The sequence below is a fragment of the Callorhinus ursinus genome, unplaced genomic scaffold, assembly GCF_003265705.2.
Source record: "Callorhinus ursinus isolate GAN/ISIS: 27379988/994484 unplaced genomic scaffold, GSC_fseal_2.0 scaffold35, whole genome shotgun sequence".
Classification (NCBI taxonomy): Eukaryota; Metazoa; Chordata; class Mammalia; order Carnivora; family Otariidae; genus Callorhinus; species Callorhinus ursinus.
The window spans coordinates 1,432,603-1,451,490 of record NW_027397097.1 but is presented as its reverse complement, the minus strand read 5'-3'; the positions used below and the strand labels follow the sequence as shown (position 1 = coordinate 1,451,490).

Genomic DNA, 18,888 nt, shown 5'->3' with positions numbered 1-18,888 from the left:
GTAGTGTTTTGGAGCACTTACACATAATAGTTGGGTGAGCTATTGCTCACTTATTTTTCTAGACTGTTTAAAGGCTTGCTTTGGAGTTGGAAGGATTATTTTTAAAATTTGATGAGGTATCTTCTAGTTTTAGGAGTCTGTATTTTCTTACTTTCATTCTAGGATCCATTTATTGTTGAGAATCTCCATTTATCTTTATTGTCTTTATTTATCCATTATATATAATTCTTACTGTAAGTTGCCTTGAATTCTTTTGGGAAAAAGACACTGTAGTAGTGTTTTTACTCTACCCAAAGTAGATCTATATAATGTCCATTAGAAGGTATGGAATTTAAATTTAGCTACCCTGATTTCAGATTCTTTTGACTTGTAATGTTGTATCTCATTGTAAATTAGAGATGTAACAACAACATTACAGCAATAATAAGAGAAAAACAACATTTTATTTATTTTATATTGGGTATTCTGTTTTCAAAGCAAAGGGAGAGATGGAGAGCAGATAAGACTTTATATAGACTGGAAGAGAGTAACTTGTTGAGCCATTTTGTTCTTTTCCTTGCTTAGTCCCACTTTTCTCCTCCAGATGCCTTTTATTCTTGGTCTCTCTTTCAGACTAATGGCAATTCCAATGGCCTTGTACCAATGCTGAGAGTATATAACAACACAGCTCGATATGTGGATCAAGGTGGAAACAAGGTATGTTCTGTTACTCGAAAGTCCTGGAAATCAGAACTAAAAATCTTTAACCATGTATGCTTCAAATAAGATGATTTACTGTATATATATTTCTAACTACTTTCCTAATATACTGTATATATTTCTAACTACTTTTTTCACTTTTAAAATCAATTTAATGAGGTATAATTTAAATGTGTGCACACTTTAAGTGTACAGTTTGATGGATTTTGACAAATATATATACTTGTGTAGTCACTACACCAATCAAGATATAGAACATTTCCCATTACCCCAAAATGTTTCTGCAGACACCTTTGATTAATCACCCCATCACCCCCACGCATACATACTTTTCCCCCTGGCTCCAGGCAGCCAGTGGTTTAGTCAGCTTTTATTTGTTTGTTTGTTTATTTATTTATTTATTTATTTATTTATTCATTTATTTTTATTTATATTTTTTAAGTAGGCTTCACACCCAGTGTGGGGCTTGAATTCATGACTCTGAGGATCAAGAGTCACATGCTCTACCCACTGAGCCAGCTAGGCTCCCCGTTGGCAGCTTTTTTATATGACAGCTTATTGGCAAAGAATTTCTAAAGTTGTGACTTAATATTAATACCTAACCTTGAAAAGGGGTTGTAATAGTCTTGTAGCTTTTTCTTTAAAAAACAAAAACAAAACTCTGCCTCTTTCATAGAGGGAGTAGTAAAGTTGAGAGGATTGGATTATTTGCCCAGTGTTAACAGCAGGATAGTTTGCAATTTGAGCCTGCCTCGGACAGATATGTAGGCACACTAATCACCTGTTAGTTTATGAATTTCCCTTGATGGACTTTAAAAATGATCTGTGGAGACCTTGATAAGACATCACTTTTTTGATCTTTAATAAGAGCACAACTTATTATTGTCAAAGATAAAGTGATTTCCCGTGGGCTTTGTATTCCTGTCATATAGGGTCAAGTGAGTTGTATGGCAGCTGAAAGGAAGCTCCATCTGCAGTCCATTGTGTCACTTTGGACTAGTTATTTCATCTTGTTCTTATCAATTGCTCTTTTTTACTCCTGAATTGTAAGGACAATATTACTACTTACATTTGTAGTACCTTTATTTGTATTATCTCATTTAATTCCTTAATTGTAGTGAAGATCAAAGGTGATATTATAAAATTGCTTTGGAAAATATGAAGTTTCTTTGTTTCATTCTGATTCTGAAAAGAATGATGGTTTACTTGCCTTTAGCGACCTGGGGCATTTGCTATTTACCTGGAGCCTTGGCATTTAGACATTTTTGAGTTTCTGGATTTAAAGAAGAACACAGGAAAGGAAGAACAGCGTGCCAGGGACCTTTTCTTTGCCCTTTGGATTCCAGATCTCTTCATGAAACGAGTGGAGACTAATCAGGTGAGAAAGAGGTACCTGTTGGTAAGAACAACTTGATTCATACCAGCTTTCTTTTTTGTCATCTTAAATCTTGGTTAGGAAGAGCCCACCTATGTGTTATGCTATGGAAGGCATTTTAAGCAATTTAAGAGATGCCATTTCTGCCCTTTTGGGTTTTTATTCTCTAAAGCAGATGCTATCTGACCTAAATGCTTAAAAGGTCATGTATAAACAGGCAGAACTAGATGTTTGAGCCTGAGCCCAAAATGGTTATTTCTACAGCAGATTTCCAAGAGAGTCTATCTATGGAAGCCACTCTATCCCTTGCCATGTTCCTAATGGACTGTGTGCGGTTGGTTATTTCAAGTCTCTTATGGGTTCTTCCCTTTGTAGGATTGGTCTTTGATGTGTCCAAATGAATGTCCTGGTCTGGATGAGGTTTGGGGAGAGGAATTTGAGAAGCTATATGAAAGGTATGGGAAAAATATGAAGTAATAATTTTTAATCATGTGTTTCTTTTATTTGGGGGATTCAAATTTCAAAACGTTATCAATCATTAGCCCCAGTTTCTAGGAATCTTCAGAAACATCCAGGAGAGAATGTGATTAATAATTTTATTTTGGTCAGATTGCTACCAAAATTTGGTTTCTATCTTCTTTCTTAAAATTTTGTGACTTACAAAGAGGTGCTTTGGTTTTTAATTGAGACTTATAAAAATTAAGGTCAAGGGTTATTATTTTGCTTTGTCTCACAGTACATTTGATTTAAAAAGTTATGCTTTATATTGCCCCCAGAAATCAAGAACAGCTAGAACCCATGTTACTAGTTCATTAAATAATAACACAGTAGATTTGACTACTTGAGGTGTTATTCCTTTTCCTTATGAAGGGTATTGTGATTTAGTGGGATTTGGGTGTATTCTAATGGGTCCCGAGCTGCCTGATTTTCCTTTGTCACTAGCCGTAGTAAAATGAATATCCTATGCCTTTTGTTCTGTCTTAGCAGAACACAGTAAACATTTAAGAGCTTTCATAATTTTATATTTTAGTGTCTTCAAGTTGTCTGCAATAAAGATTTTCTTAGGGAATATTAAAATAATATTAGCTTTGCCTTTCAGTTATGAGAAACAGGGTCGTGTCCGCAAGGTTGTAAAAGCTCAGCAGCTTTGGTATGCCATCATTGAGTCTCAGACAGAGACAGGTACCCCGTACATGCTCTACAAAGATTCCTGTAATCGGAAGAGCAACCAGCAGAACCTGGGAACGATCAAATGCAGCAACCTGTGCACAGAAATAGTAGAGTATACCAGCAAAGATGAGGTAGGTAGACAAATTTCTGCCCAGAGTCCTGAGAGAAGAATCTTAGGCAGTTATTATTTGTGAATCCCTCACTTGATTTCACTTGAGATAGGGGAAGGGAGTTTTCATAGTTTGCTATAAGTAGAAGGGCACTAAAATAGAGATGACAAAGAAAGGAACAGATGTAATCTGTGCCCTTAAATATCTTATAGTCTAAGCCATGTAGAAAAGACTCACTTTTTTTCTTACACACACATTGTTGTAATAATCTTTTCTCGGTGTTCAGTTATGGTGGTTTAGGACAAACACAAGAATGTGTCAGGATGCTCATTCAGTTTAAAGTATGTAAGCAGGTAGAGAGTCCTTTCAGTGAATGGTGAGACAGAATTCTAATGTCAGATCTTTAAGGCGATTCACAGAAGAGGTGAGGCTAGAGATGGGACAGAGACTTGATTTAAAAAAAAAAAAAGTTTATGGAAAATCTTTCCATTTGGGAAGAACAGCCTGTCAGATCAGAGACTGGGATCAGGAATAGGTTTTGTGCAGAGAGTGTCAAATAAGTTTGTTCTGATGGAGCAAATGCATTATGGTTTGGTATGTGGAGAGATGGCTGTGGCTGGGGGAGGGGCGATAGCAGGTGAAATGTCTGGCATGTCACAGAGTAGGAAGCCCTTGTAGGTTCCTGAAAGGAAAATAGTGTCAAAATGCTAGGATGAGAAGGATAGTTCTTGCTTCTCGTAATAGAGTGTCTTGGTGTGAGAGGAGGTTGGAGATTAGTTTACGGAGATTATTGCAGTGGTTGGATGACAGGCTGCTTGGATGTTGGATGTAAACTATGGAAATGAGGAAGGAGCAGATCCCGTATGCTAGGACCTAACACACACGACAAATGAAAAGTTGGGAAGAAAATGGTAAGTGAATTAAACATACTGCTAAGGTCGCGGTTTAATTCAGCCAGAGTTACTGAGTACCAGCTATGTGCAAGACACTGTACCAAGTGCTCTGGGATGTAAATGATTATAGCTCAGGCCCTGCCCTTTGGAAACATATAATTCATTGTTGGAGAAAATTGGCATATACTGTACTCAAGTAACTGTTGTACAAAATAGATTATGCTACAGAGACTAGAGTGACCCTTCTTAAAACAAAAATCAGATCATATCCTTCCTCCACTCAACACTCCTCTTTGACTTTCCAACCCATCCAGAGTTTGTTCATTTTTTAAAAATTGAAATACAATTTTCATACCATAAAATTCACCCTTCTAAGTGTATATTTCAGTGTTTTTTAGTTTATCCACAAGGTTGTGTAACTATCACCAATATCTAAGTCTAGAACACTTTTCATCAACCCAGAAAGAACCTTTGTACCCATTAGCAGTCACTCACTATTATCCTCTTCCCCCAGCCCCTGGCAACTACTAATCTATTTTCTGCCTCTGGATTTGCCTCTTGTGAACATTTTCAAAGATTTTATTTTGACAGAGACACACAACGAGAGAGGAAACACAAGCAGGGGGAGTGGGAGAGGGAGAAGCAGGCTTCCCACTGAGCAGGGAGCCCAGCATGGGGCTCGATCCCGGGACCCTGGGATCATGACCTGAGCCGAAGGCAGACGCTTAACGGCTGAGCCACCCAGGCGCCCTTGTGAACATTTTCTATAAATAGAATCATATAACATGGTGGTCTCTTGTGTCAGGTTCTTTCACTTAGCATGTTTTCAAGGCTTATCTGTGTTGTAGTATGTATCAGTACTTCATTCGTTTCCACCCAGAATTCTTACAGTGCCCTGTGGGTTCATGCACAACTGAGTATGCCCATCTCAGCTACTGTTACTTTCCCCCTTGCTCACTGTGCTCCAGCCCTACTAATTTCCAAGTATATCAAGCACATTCCCTCCTCAGGATTTTTGCTGTTTACTTCGAATGTTAAAATGCTCACTCCCACCAGATAGCCACGTGGCTTGCTGTCTAACCTTTTCAGTTTTTGTTCATATGTCTCATTCTCAGTGAGGTCTTCCTTGACAACTCTATTTAAAAATGGCACTCCTTCTGTCCTTATTCCTAGAACCCTTTGTCTTTTCCTGCCTTATTTTTCTCCCTAGCATTTATCAGACTTATGCAATCCGAGCTATACTTTAAAACTGGGTACTTAGGCAACGTGTAGAATTGAGTAGATATGAAGGGCATGAGGGAGTCTAGGTGAGAGGAGTTGAGATTTTGGGGTAAGATAGTCCAAAATGGAAAAGGAAGTGTATTCATTCAACATTATTAAGCATTTATTATATACCAGATGTGGTACTAGTACTAAAAATATAAGGTTAAATAAGATACGTTTCTTTCCTGAAAAAGCTTACCACCTAGTGTCGTGTAGTGGAAAATCACCTGAAGAGCTTTTGCAAAATTCACAAATTTGATCCCCTGTTGTTAGGAACTTACCAGAATCTCAACGAAAGTAAGGTGGGAATGTGTAATTTGGAAGAGCTTTCTGTGGTGATGGAAATGTATCTGGTGGCTGTTGAGCACAAGAAATATGACTAGTGCCCCTGAGAAACTGAATTTTTAATTTTATTTAAATAGCTACATGTGGCTAGTGGCTACTGTATTGGACAGCACACATCTACTGACTGAGACAGATACACATAAGAAATTAAAGCCCGATGGGAGGTCTGTCTGGTGACAGAGCCGTGGACTCTGGAACACAGATGCTCTATCTCACCTGTTTCACTGGTGCATGTGACGGCTCGTATGTGAATAGGTACTGGGATTTAGGAATGAACGATGAAGAGGGAGAAGATAAAGATAAAAATTTTATAGTGTCAGAGGCTTACGTGGTGTTGTCATTGACGCAGGGGGAAGAAATAAAAATTGTGTGAGTCTTGACCCTTTTTCTTTGCATTCCAGGTTGCAGTCTGTAACTTGGCTTCCCTGGCCCTGAATATGTATGTCACGTCAGAACACACATATGACTTTAAGAAGCTGGCTGAAGTCACCAAAGTCATTGTCCGAAACTTGAATAAAATTATTGATATTAACTACTATCCTGTCCCAGAGGTAGGAATAGAGGTCTCTGCTTATTGGTAATTCTTGAAACCCAAGTTGGAGGGAGCTTATCATATCATGATCTGCCAGTCATCATTTAAACGGCTGTCATTGGAATGGTGTGAGAAAACAGAGATAAAAAAAGAGCATGTATCATTTGGTGCAGAATGTTGCCTTTTCTGTTCAGTAATGTCTCTTTCTTCTCTAAATCTGTTGGCACAAAGGCATGCTTATCAAATAAACGCCATCGCCCCATTGGAATCGGGGTACAAGGTCTGGCAGATGCTTTTATTCTGATGAGGTATCCTTTTGAGAGTCCAGAAGCCCAGCTACTGAATAAGCAGATCTTTGAAACCATTTATTATGGAGCCTTGGAAGCCAGCTGTGACCTGGCCAAGGAGCATGGCCCATATGAAACCTATGAGGGCTCTCCAGTCAGCAGAGGAGTAAGTATATGGATGAAATTTCTTTTTATCTGTAGGTTCTTACAGTAGGCTGAATGGTAGCCTACATAAAGATGTGTTCACATCCTAATCCCTGGACCTATGAGTGTTACCTTTTTGGATTTCAGAAGGGTCTTTGCAGATGTAATTAAGGATTTTGAAATGAGATTATCCTGGATTACCCAGGTGGGCCCTAAATCCAGTGACAGTAGTTGTTACAAGAGACAGAGAAGAGGAGGCAACATGACCATGGAGGCAGAGGTCAGAGTAATGCAGCCACAACCCAAGAATGCTGACAGCCACTAGAAGCTGGAAGAGGCAAAGAACAGAATCTCCTCCAGAGCCTCTGAAGGGAGCATGGTCCTCGCAACATATTCATTTTGGGCTTCTGGCTTCCAGAACTATGAGAATAAATTTTTTTTTTTTAAATATGGAACGCTTCATGAATTTCCGTGTCATCCTTGCACAGGGGCCAGGCTAATCTCTGTATTGTTTCAATTTTAGTATATGTGCTGCCGAAGTGAGCACAGATTTTTATTATTTTAAGCCACCAAATTTATGGTAATTTGTTATACCAGCCATAGGAAACTATACTCTGTTTTAATGTGTTTTTTTTTAAGATTTTATTTTATTTTATTTTTTAGATTATTTATTTGAGAGAGAGAGAGAGAGAACAAGCTGGGGGGAGGGGCAGAGGGAGCAGGAGAAGCAGACTCCTCGCTGAGCGGGGAGCCCCACGTGGGGCTTGATCCCAGGACCCCAGGATCACAACCCGAGCTGAAGGCAGACACTTAACCAGCTGAGCCCCAGGCACCTCAAGATTTTATTTTTGAGTAATCTCTACACCCAACATGGGATTTGAACTTATAACCTTGAGATCAAGAGTCTCATGCTCCACCGACTGAGCCAGCCAGATGCCCCTTTATTTTAATGTTTTATATGGAACTAGTCATTGGTAAAAGCGACTTAAGAAGAATTCTAACTGTAGTAGTTTTCTTTTGCTAAATTTAGTAGATAAAAACAACATACATTATCTTCATTTCCTTGAGTCGGGTTCAGGCTTGCCTCAGCTACGTTGTTTTCTTTGGGTCTCACAAGGTTATAGTCAGGGTGTTGATAGAGGCTGCAGTCTCCTCTGAGGCTCAGAGTCCTCTTCCAAGCTCACCTGGTTTTTGGCAGAATTCATTTGTTTGTACCTGTAGAACTCATGACATTGTGCTTCTTCAAAGCCAGTAGGAGGGAGAGTCTCTCATTTCAAGAAGGCCCAGTCCAGTTGCTCTTTGAGGGTTTTCATCTGATAAGTCAGGTACACTCAGGATATCCTATCTGTCTTTTGTGTAACTGAAAATTAACTGATTTGTAACCTTAATTACATCTGCAGAAACTTTTCATCTTTGCCATAATTATGTAAGTGACATCCATCATATTCCCAGGTCTTGTCCACACTCAGGAGGAGGACATTATACATGGCCTGTGCACCAGGGGGTGAGAAGCTGGGAACTGTCTTAGAATTCTGCTTTCCACACTGCCTTTATTATTGGTAGTATGAGTCTCTTCTGTGTAAAATAAAATGTTATGTTATTTTTAGTCCTAATGTTCCTGCTGATATTTAGGAAATCTGATATCCAGTGGTTTGAAAATAGGTGTTTAATAGCTAAGTAAATAGATCAAGGCAATTAAAGATGAAATTAGAGTAACATTTTTACTGTACAAAAAGAGAATGCATCTCAGCAACATACTTACATGAATGTTAGGATTTCCTGGTTTGTAGATATGATATGAATCCTCTGAGGGCTCACATCAGGGACATGGGGAAGAGATAAGCCAGGTTTCTTAGGCTGCCTTTAACCAATATGACTGCATGAAAGTTTGTCCAGGGAAATCTCTGGACCTTGTATTCCTCACACGGTTCTACTAGAAGACATTTGTTGGGTTGTGGGGAATGGCAGTTAGTCATTTGGTTTTTGTCATTGTTTTAAATTGTTATAGAGTGATTTGTCCTAAGTTTGCATTGTTTATTCCCTAGATCCTCCAGTATGATATGTGGAATGTTACTCCCACAGACCTGTGGGACTGGAAACTTCTCAAGGAGAAGATTGCAAAGTAAGCGAAGAGATGTAAGGTAGTTTTGAAGTAAGGAGGGTTTAGGTTCTCATTCTGGCTTTCAGAAGTTAGGTATGTCATTTTAACTTCTGAAACTCATTTTTTCTCTTTTAACTGGGGCTAAAATGGCCTATCGACCGAACTATTTTTGTAAAAATACTTTGTAAGATAATATATGAATAGTAACCTACAAATTGATTGGTGCAATGAAAGCATTTTAATAAATGGTAGGTATTATCAGTTGATCTTGTTTTAGGGGCTTAACTACCTGGATTAAGCAATTCTTTTTCTCATTAAACTTCATATTTCCGAGTGTGCTTGCTTTTTAAAAGTTTTTCACTTTTATTTATTGCTTAACTCCCTTGGGCACCTAAATGGCTTTTGCTGAATTGGTTGTCATCGGAGTAAGTTAGGGATTTGGAAGAGCTTTTGGAGGGTAATATGTTAAACTGTGAAAGAAAAATGTAAAACTTGAGGTTTTTAAGGCCTTTCAAACTAATAAAAGATTTAAGGGCAGGTAGCATGTTTTGCTTAATGAATAATAAAACAAGTTGTTTTCACTTTCTTCATGAGCCTGTTGTCTCTGGGTCAGTGCATATGCAGAGTGTTTAATGTTTACAGAAGGAAGCAGTAGCTTTAAAATACTCTTTAAAAAATATCTATTTACCTTAAAATTGTTTTATTACTTAATAATACATGTTAGAACATTTTGGAAAACGTATGTGTGAAAGGGAGTAAAATGAAATTATCCCAATACCACCTCCTAAAAATCTGTATCTTTTTGTCTTTCATCTTTCAGACTTTCTTCTGAATGTGTGTGCCTGGGTACATTTATATGCAAATTCAACTTTTACAAAAATGGACATGTATTTTATTTATTTATTTTTTTTCTCAAAATACTATGGATATTTTTCTATACACAACTTTTTAAAATTTCAAAATTAATACATGAATAGCAAAGTTCAAATACAGAAACAAAATGGAAGGTGAAAGTCCTTCTTTATACCTCTTCTGCCAACCACTTGTTCCACAAAACAAATACAAACCAACTTATTCCTTTTACCAGAGATAACCATTGTTAATGGTGTGTATTTTTCTAGACCTTTTTCAGTACATTTGCAGATGCACACAGTTTTGTTACAAAAATATGATCAAACTTGACATATTCTAAGATTTATTTTGGACATCTTTCTCTTAGTACATGCAGATCTACCTAATGTTTTTAATGATTACAGACAATTCCATAGTTTGGTGTGTCTTTTATATACATGGCTTTTCAAAACGTTTTCCTATCTTTGGACAGGAAATCACTGTCCACTTTGCTGAGGAAGTAAGACATGAAGTTGGTTGGTGGTTTTCTTGATGCCTCAAAACTAGAAAGTGACAAAGTGAGATTAAGATCCCGGTTGTACAGATTCCATTAGGATATGAAGCTTTAAGCTAAGTACTGTATAAATCCAAAGGTATAGAATATAGGAAAGACCAAACTCTTGGTGTTTGAGAAACTTAAGACTAAGTAAGGTGAAACATGTAGCACAAGTAAAGTATACATAAAGGTACAGGTCATAGAAAATGTTTGCAGAAGAAATACTTATATTTGGCTTTTGTATTTAATATTTTCTGCCTGGTCGGGAAAGATGTTCTAGAGTGGGCATCTCTTAGGCTGAGCTTTGAAGGACGAGCTAAGGGCAGTTTGAAGATTTCTCAGTGTTCAGATAGTATATTCTTCCTTAAGCACTCTCTTTGGCAGTGAATAGAGTCAAAAGATGTTAAGCTTCTTCTAGGAACTTATGATTGAAGACGTAATAGAGGAAGTCAGGAATATACTTTGAACATAATTTTTCCCTATGGAGAATTTTGGTGATAGATGTCAGATTCTGACCACTTTCACATCATTATGTTTCCTGAAAGGGCTTAGCACAGTGATCCTAGAGCACGTAGAAAAGAATGAGGGTTGAATGAATGTACCCCGATACAGGTGGGGACTCTTCAGCAGCCATTCTATTATTTCTTTGGGCAAGCTAGTGTATCAGGTGCTAATAAGTCATGGCATGAGAAGAATCGCCAGCAGTAAAATTGTGCTAATTTTGTTTAGGAGTCAGGCATTTAGGAGAGGGGTGAGCTATACCATTCATACTGTGAGTTGCATCTCTATAGGGGTTAAATTCAAAAGTCATGGGGCGCCTGGGTGGCTCAGTCGTTAAGCGTCTGCCTTCGGCTCGGGTCATGAGTCCAGGTCCTGGGATCAAGCCCCGCATTGGGCTCCCTGCTCGGTGGGAGGCCTGCTTCTCCCTCTCCCACTCCCACTGCTTGTATTCCCTCTCTTGCTGTGTCTCTCTCTGTCAAACAAATAAAATCTTAAAAAAAAAAATTCAAAAGTCATTATGTGAGTCTAATGCATGTATGATGTCACTCATAGCATCTGCATTTACTGCAGTGACTTGAAGTAGCTGGTTTCCTGGCAGATTGTAGTTTTAGTACCAGCACCTAATAATCTCCTTTTCTTTAGGTATGGTATAAGAAACAGTTTACTTATTGCCCCGATGCCTACTGCTTCAACTGCTCAGATTCTGGGAAATAATGAGTCCATTGAACCTTATACCAGCAACATCTATACTCGCAGAGTCTTGTCAGGAGAATTTCAGGTGAGAAGATCACAACTAGACCTACAGGAGAGCTTGCAAAAGCCTATTGTTGGGAGTAAATGCCAACTCATATTTAGTATGTCCCTTTTGCTTAGTATGGGGGCAAAGCTTTGATAAAGTGAGTCCACTTCATCTCCAATATTATTCTAAGTTATTTAATAGTAGACATTTAACAAATATCTGTTAAAAGAATGATTGAGGGGTGCCTGGGTAGATCAGTCGTTAAGCGTCTGCCTTCAGCTCGGGTCATGATCTCAGGGTCCTGGGATCGAGCCCCACATCGGGCTCCCTGCTCCGCGGGAAGCCTGCTTCTCCCTCTCCCACTCCCCCTGCTTGTGTTCCCTCTCTCTCTGTGTCCCCTCTCTCTGTCAAGTAAATAAATAAAATCTTTAAAAAAAAAATGAGTGAATGATTGAGGGTCAGGTACGAAAGTAGCTTGTTGATATTAGAGTTCACATGATATTTAACCATTCTGTAATCATAATGATGTGTACTATGACCTCAGATGCTTAAGTTGATGATACTCAAGATGTATATACAGTGAAACTCAAGATGTATATAGAAGCAAGAAGTATATGGAACCATGACAATAATTCTCAACGTGGTTTACAAATTAGAATATCTGGTGGGTAGGACCAGTGTTTTTTTAAAGTTCCCAGGTAATTCTAATGTGCAGCTAGGGTTGAGAACCACTAATTTAAAAGACTTTTATTGGTGAATTTCCAGATTACCTGAAATAAATTTCTGTAAGGTTTGGAGTAGATACATTTCTAATTTTTCTTCTTAAGTATTTATTGTATCCTTACTTAGGGGGGAAAAAAGAAGTAATCCACATAGATTTACCCATCTTACCTTTCTTCCTGTTCCACTGCCATTATTCTTAAACTTCTTAACTGATCTCCCTGCTTTTCATTTTTGTAAAAATCATGTTTCTTGAATCACAGATCAAGAATTTAAAGGAATATAACTTGTTTGGTAGGATGGGCCTCTCAGTCTTATAAAATAATAGAATTTACCAACTAATTTAATGTTAAATACTTCTTCAGTGATCTTACTTATTTTAAGCTCAGGCCTGTGATCCTGTTTAGGCTCTGTCATTCTTTTTTATTCCTTGACATCTTTTTTGCTTTTCTGTTCAGATTGTAAATCCTCACTTACTGAAGGATCTTACTGAGCGGGGCTTGTGGAATGAAGAGATGAAAAATCAGATTATTGCATGCAATGGTTCTATCCAGGTACAGAATGAAAATCACGTGTGCTCTTTAGAAGCTAAGTTGGACATTGGTACCTTCTCACTTACCCCATGCAGTGGAGAGAAAGGTTATTCACTGTGGTCATATGGGCTTATGTTAACCTCTACATTGTTGTGCTGGAGTTATATACATTTTCACATAGCTAGGCTTTACCCTCTTGTTTGTGCAATAATATGAAGCAGTAGTTTCTGACTTTTCTGTACATTAGAACCAGTTGGGGAGCTTTTAAAATTCTGAAGCTTAGGTTGTACCCCATAACAGTTAAATTAGAATGTCTGGAAATGGGAGCCAGGCATTAGTATTTTTTTAAATACCCCCTAGGTAGTTAAAATTCCAAAATGCATTAAAGTTTGGGGACCACTGATACAAAGTGTGAAATACAACCCACTATTCAAATTAAGTCAAACTTAATTAAAAAGTATGGTGGAGACTGAGGACTCCAAAGTCCAAAAAACAGAGTGACAGATAGTGTTTAACAATAAAATATTTGCAGCCTAGAATCAAGAAGTATTTATATTTGTAGATGGAGGCCTCTGTCTAAACATTTGTCTCCCTGCCAACACAGATAAGGATTTCTGTAACATTTCTATATTTGCTGGCAGAAATTGTAGCATTAGCTAGTCTGTATGTTTTGATGCAAATTAACCCTAGATCTAAGAAAACATTATTTCTATTAACTCCAAAAGGGGTTTGTTTCATTGCTTCCCTTGATTGTTTGCCTGTGAGTTACAGCCCTGATTACTTGTGTTTTCTGTAAAATTCAAGAGTCATTTATTGCTGCTTAATAAATTATTATTAAGTACCTTTAGAACAATGAATGTTTTGGCTATAATCCAAATAGAAATGGATCTTAAAGTCATTACCACTAGCCAGATATTTTGTTGGTTAAATGGAGTTTTGTTGAACGTTCTAAGCCAGAGGTGAGCAGTCTTCGGAAACTTGATAAGGATCATATTGTCTGATGATTATACAGTCAGACCTGGCAGGAAATAGAACTAAGGCCAGACCCTTGTGTCATTAATTACGTTAATTGTCCTGATTTCTTCAGCCAGCCTGCAATAAACATTTGTTTTTATTTCTTCAGAGCATACCAGAAATTCCTGATGACCTGAAGCAACTTTATAAGACCGTGTGGGAAATTTCACAGAAAACCGTTCTTAAGATGGCAGCTGAAAGAGGTGCTTTCATTGATCAAAGCCAATCTTTGAACATCCACATCGCTGAGCCTAACTATGGCAAACTCACCAGTATGCATTTCTACGGCTGGAAGCAGGTTGGTGGAGGAAATCAAGGAAGTTGGGATATTTTGGAATTGGAACGGTTTTATATTCTAGCTACCTATTAAATATTGCCACCTAGCAGTTCTTTCACTTCAGCCCCAATATGTTAAAACCAAATCATGGTTTTTGTACCAGATCAAGCTCTCACTTCGGATTTTCTTGTTTATTTTAGGATTATTTCATTCTTAGGTTTGAAACCTTGGAGTTACCTACAACTCTCCCCTTATTCTCCATACAAACACTCACCAAATTGTGGTGGTTGTTCCTTTGTACTGTTTCTTGAATATCTTTCTTCCTGTTCCACTGCCATTATTCTTAAACTTCTTAACTGATCTCCCTGCTTCTAGTGTCTGCTCTGGGCTGTCTTGTGCACTGCTGCTGTTTCTAAAATAAAGCTTTTACATGTGTCAACCCACTATTCAAAAACATCCTTTGTTTCCCCACTTTAACGATATACAGTGTAAGAGCCAGTTACTTCTCATTGCCAACTGTAAAGTCCTGTGATTCTGGATTCTGTCCTTATTACCTGGCAATCTTCTGGGTATTTATATAGATTTACAGTTTTTTGTTTTTTTTTTTAAATTTAAGAGGCATTTATTGACCACATACTGTGTGCCAAGACTGGGGATCCTGAATAGAAGATGATCCTTATCCTTGAAGTAGTCACCATCTGTTCCTTACAGAGACACAATCTAGCTCCATAAATAGTTATAAGACAGACATGTTTTAGGCAGACTTGGAAGTTATACACATCAAAACAAGAAAAGACTAAAGAACAAAAATATTTGACATTTCCAAAGAGGTAAGCTTTTTTAGTGGCAAAAGGAACACAGCATACTGTCTGACTCTACCTCTTTAAGCATTTCTGAGAAGGCTTCCTAGAGGAGTTGGAGTTTCAGGTTTAGAAACAGTCTGACTTGGTTTATGGAAATGTATTTTAAACATTGGTCTCGAATGCCTAGTGTTCTTACAATTTCTAATAGTTGTATTTGCTTCCTTTGTAGGGTTTGAAGACTGGGATGTATTACTTAAGGACACGACCAGCAGCAAATCCAATCCAGTTCACTCTAAATAAAGAGAAGCTGAAAGATAAGGAGAAGGCAACAAAAGAAGAAGAAGAGAAGGAGAGGAACACAGCAGCCATGGTGTGCTCTCTGGAGAACAGAGAGGAATGTCTGATGTGTGGGTCCTGAGGAAAGGCTTAGAAGAGACCAGCACTTCTTCACAGCCAAACTACTTCTTGAGCATAGATAGGTGTAGTAGGTTTGCTTGAAGTGCTAAGGCTTTGCTGGACCTTAATGCAGCAAAAGGATTGGTCAGTTTAAAGTACTGTTTCTGTATAGTGTGAAAGTATTAATTTTTTAAATTGATATCTTGGGAATCAAAGTAGAAGTTTTAGGAGTGCAAAAGAAGTCACCATGCAAATAGGGAGAGTGATTGAGTAGGGTTTCATTGCTCACATGGCACCCTTTTCTGGTGACCTCAGTTTTCGTAAGGCACTTCGTTTTGCTGCTTTGACTAGTGGGTCCATAGATACAAAACTGAGTCAATCTGTGAGAAGTGCTGACAGGACCTTTATCTGGATAAGGTCCTATAGGTCATTCTGAAATAAACATTTCTAAGTGACTGTGTGAGACCAAATTTGTCATTTATTTTCATACAGAGGTTAAATTTGAAAAAAACATTTTCTGTTCTTTGAGAGTTTAGGGAAAAAATTTTAAGAAAAATTACCTAGATGCTGTGCAGAATTCTGATTTTAACATATGCCTCTTTCCTCTTTTTATTGTAAAATATATATAACATAAATATTAACCATTTTACCCACTTGAAAGCATATAATTTAGTGGCATGAAGTACATATACAATACACAACCATCACCACTACCTATTTCCAGACGTTTTTTATCATCCCACACAGAAACTCTAAAACAATAACTCCTCATTCCCTTCTCTTAATCCCTGGTAATCTCTGTTCTCCTTTTTGTCTTTCAAGTTACTTATTCTAGGTACCTCATATAAATGAAATACTACAATATGTGACCTTCTGTGTCTGGCTTACTTCACTTAACATGTTTTCAAGGTTCATCCATGTAGCATATAGCAGAATTTAATTCCTCTTAAAGATTGAGTAATATTCCATTGTAGTATATATCACGTTTTGTCTAGCCATTCATATGTCAGCGGACATTGGGGTTATTCTCACCTGTTGGCTATTGTGAATAATGCTGCTGTGAACACTGATGCACAAGTATCTGTTTGAATTACTGTTTTCAGTTTTTGGGGTGTATACCTAGAAGTGGAATTGTGGGAATATATCATAATTCTTTGTTTAACTTTTTGAGGAACTGCCAAACTTTTCTATTGGAGTTGCACCATTTTACATTCCTACCAGTAGTGCACGAGAGTTCCAGTTACTCCACATCCTTGCCAACAATTGTTAGTTTTTTGTATTTTTGATAATAGCCATCCTAATGGCTTTTGACAGTTTGATTTTCATGTATCTTGGTGTGGATCTCTGAGTTTATCCTCCTTGATGTTTGTTGAGCTGCTTGAATCAGTAGATTGACATCTTTCATTAAATTTGGGAAGTTTTCAGCCATTATTTCTTCAGATAATCTTTTTGCCCCTTTCTTTCTTTTCCTTCTGGGACTCCATAATGCATCTTTTGGTCCACTGCTTGTGTCCCACAGGTCCCTTAGAGTTCATTCACTTTTCTTAATTCTTTTTTTTTCCTTAGACTCAATAATTTCAACTGTGCTATCATCATGGTCATTGATTTTCCTTCACGCTCACATCTGTTGAGCCCCTTTAATGAATTTTTTATCTCAGTTATTCTTTCCAGCTCTAAAATTTGTTTCCCTTGACCAATTTCTCTTTGTTGATATTCTGATTTTAATACATTGTTTTTCTGATTTCCTTTACTTATTTGTCCGTGTTTTCCTTTAGCTCTTTAAGCATATTTAAGACAGTTGTTTTAATATCTTTGTATAGTAAGTCTGATGGCTGGGCATCCTCAGGGATGTTTTCTATCCATTTTTCTTGTTCCTTTGAATGAGCTATGTTTTCCTGTTTCTTTGTAATGCCTGTGATTTTTTGGTTGAAATATTCTGTTTGAGACTTCCAAACTGCTTTTGCAGAGACTATTCCCTAGTGCATATGATCACTGAAGTCTCTGTACCTTTAGTGCATATTCATTTTATGTTTTGACAGATTTCCTTGAGTTTCAGGAGCTCTCTGTTGGTGCAGATTGGCTCTGTGCTAGGGCACTTTTTCCACATGTGACGAGGCTTGCTCTGAGCCTAGGCATCTGTGATGGTTAATTATATGTGCCAACTGGCTAGGCCATGGTACACAGGTATTTCGTCAAACACTAGCCTAGGTACTGCTGTGAAGATATTTTTTTTTAAGTTGGAATTAACATTTAAGTCTGAAGACTTTGAGTAAATCAGATTACCCTCCATAATGTGAGTTTCCTCATCCAATCAGTTGAAGGCCTTAAGAAAGACTGAGGTCTCCTAAGAAGGACTTCTGCCTTCAGACTGCCTTTGGACTTGAGCTACAATATCATTTCTTCTCTGGGTCTCCAGCATGCTAACCTGCTCTGCCAACTTCAGATTTGCTAGTTCCACAATTATGTGAGACAATTACTTAAAATCTCTCTCGCCCTCTCCCCTTCCCTCTCTCCCACCTAACCTCCTTTACCAACCCCTCCCGTTGGTTTTTGTCATTGGTTTTGTTTTCTCTAGAGAATAAGAACCCTGACTGATACAGCTTTTGGTACCAAAAGTGGTTCTAGAGGAATAGAATCTTCAGTAAGAGTCTTCTGAATTGGTTCGGGAGTTTCTGGAATTGGTTCTGTAATCTGATTAGATTTAAAGGCACTAATGACTATTTCCAGTAGTAAAGGGAGTACTGATAGTTTATGGTGTGATGTGGTAATAAAGACACTCAAAATACCATCATTGGGTACTCCTAATCAAACACTAAGAGGCAAGGTTCTGGGTGATTGTTTATATGTTCTGCCTCAGAGGTATATCAGCTCTCTAGCCTTATGTCATAATTTAGTTCATCTTGATCACCTTTTCTACAATATATGACCCTGCTAGGGTACATTGATGACCTGCTAATTGGACCTAAAAATTAGCAACTACTCTAGACTTATTGGTAGAACGTTTGTGTTTCAGAGGGTGGGAAATAGGACAAAAATTCGGGGGCCTTCTATCTCTGAAATTTCAAGGGCTCCAATGGTATGAGACATGTTGAGATGATCCTTCTATGGTGAAAGATAAATTGTTGCATCTGGCTCCTCTTAAAACCAAAGGACAGGCACAATGCCTAGTGAGCCTCTGGATTTTGGAGGCAGCATGGCAACATATTCCTCATTTGGATGTGCTACTCTGGCCTCTATCAAATAACCTGAAAAGCTACTAGTTTTGAGTGGGGCTTGGAACAAGAGAAGGCTCTGCAACAGGCCTAGGCTGCCACACAAGCTGCCCTGCCCGCATATGATCCAGAAGGTCTACGGTGTTGAGGTGGCAGATAAGGATGCTGTTTGGAGCCTCTCGGAGGCTCTTAGGATTTTGGAGCAAAGCCCTGCCATCCTCTTGATAACTACTCACTTTTTGAGAAACATCTTTTGGCTTGCTACTCAGTAGAGTCCGAATGCTTCACCATGGACCACTAAGCAACCTGAGCTGCCCATCATGAACTGGGTGCTGTTTGACCCACCAAGCCATAAAGTTGGGCATTCACAACAGCATTCCATCATCA

At 38.1% G+C, this 18,888-nt stretch overlaps 1 protein-coding gene and 1 non-coding gene across 3 annotated transcripts in view; one reads left to right on the top strand and one right to left on the bottom strand.

Moving 5' to 3' along the window:
- The window catches only part of RRM1 (ribonucleotide reductase catalytic subunit M1), a 36,756-nt gene extending 21,011 nt beyond the window's left edge, over positions 1–15,745 (top strand). For both annotated transcript variants that reach the window (XM_025894338.2, XM_073879620.1), the window contains 11 exons: positions 613–696; positions 1,916–2,077; positions 2,450–2,529; positions 3,174–3,375; positions 6,257–6,406; positions 6,619–6,840; positions 8,864–8,940; positions 11,450–11,585; positions 12,725–12,820; positions 13,923–14,111; positions 15,123–15,745. In XM_025894338.2, the coding sequence (XP_025750123.1) occupies positions 613–696; positions 1,916–2,077; positions 2,450–2,529; positions 3,174–3,375; positions 6,257–6,406; positions 6,619–6,840; positions 8,864–8,940; positions 11,450–11,585; positions 12,725–12,820; positions 13,923–14,111; positions 15,123–15,311 (1,587 nt within the window). In that variant the 3' untranslated portion in view covers positions 15,312–15,745. The remainder of the gene's footprint in view (positions 1–612; positions 697–1,915; positions 2,078–2,449; positions 2,530–3,173; positions 3,376–6,256; positions 6,407–6,618; positions 6,841–8,863; positions 8,941–11,449; positions 11,586–12,724; positions 12,821–13,922; positions 14,112–15,122) is intronic.
- LOC112806376 (U6 spliceosomal RNA) lies at positions 7,262–7,365 on the bottom strand. The gene has a single exon (XR_003203843.1). It is a non-coding gene; the product is annotated as a U6 spliceosomal RNA (small nuclear RNA).
- Positions 15,746–18,888: the final 3,143 nt, after the last annotated feature.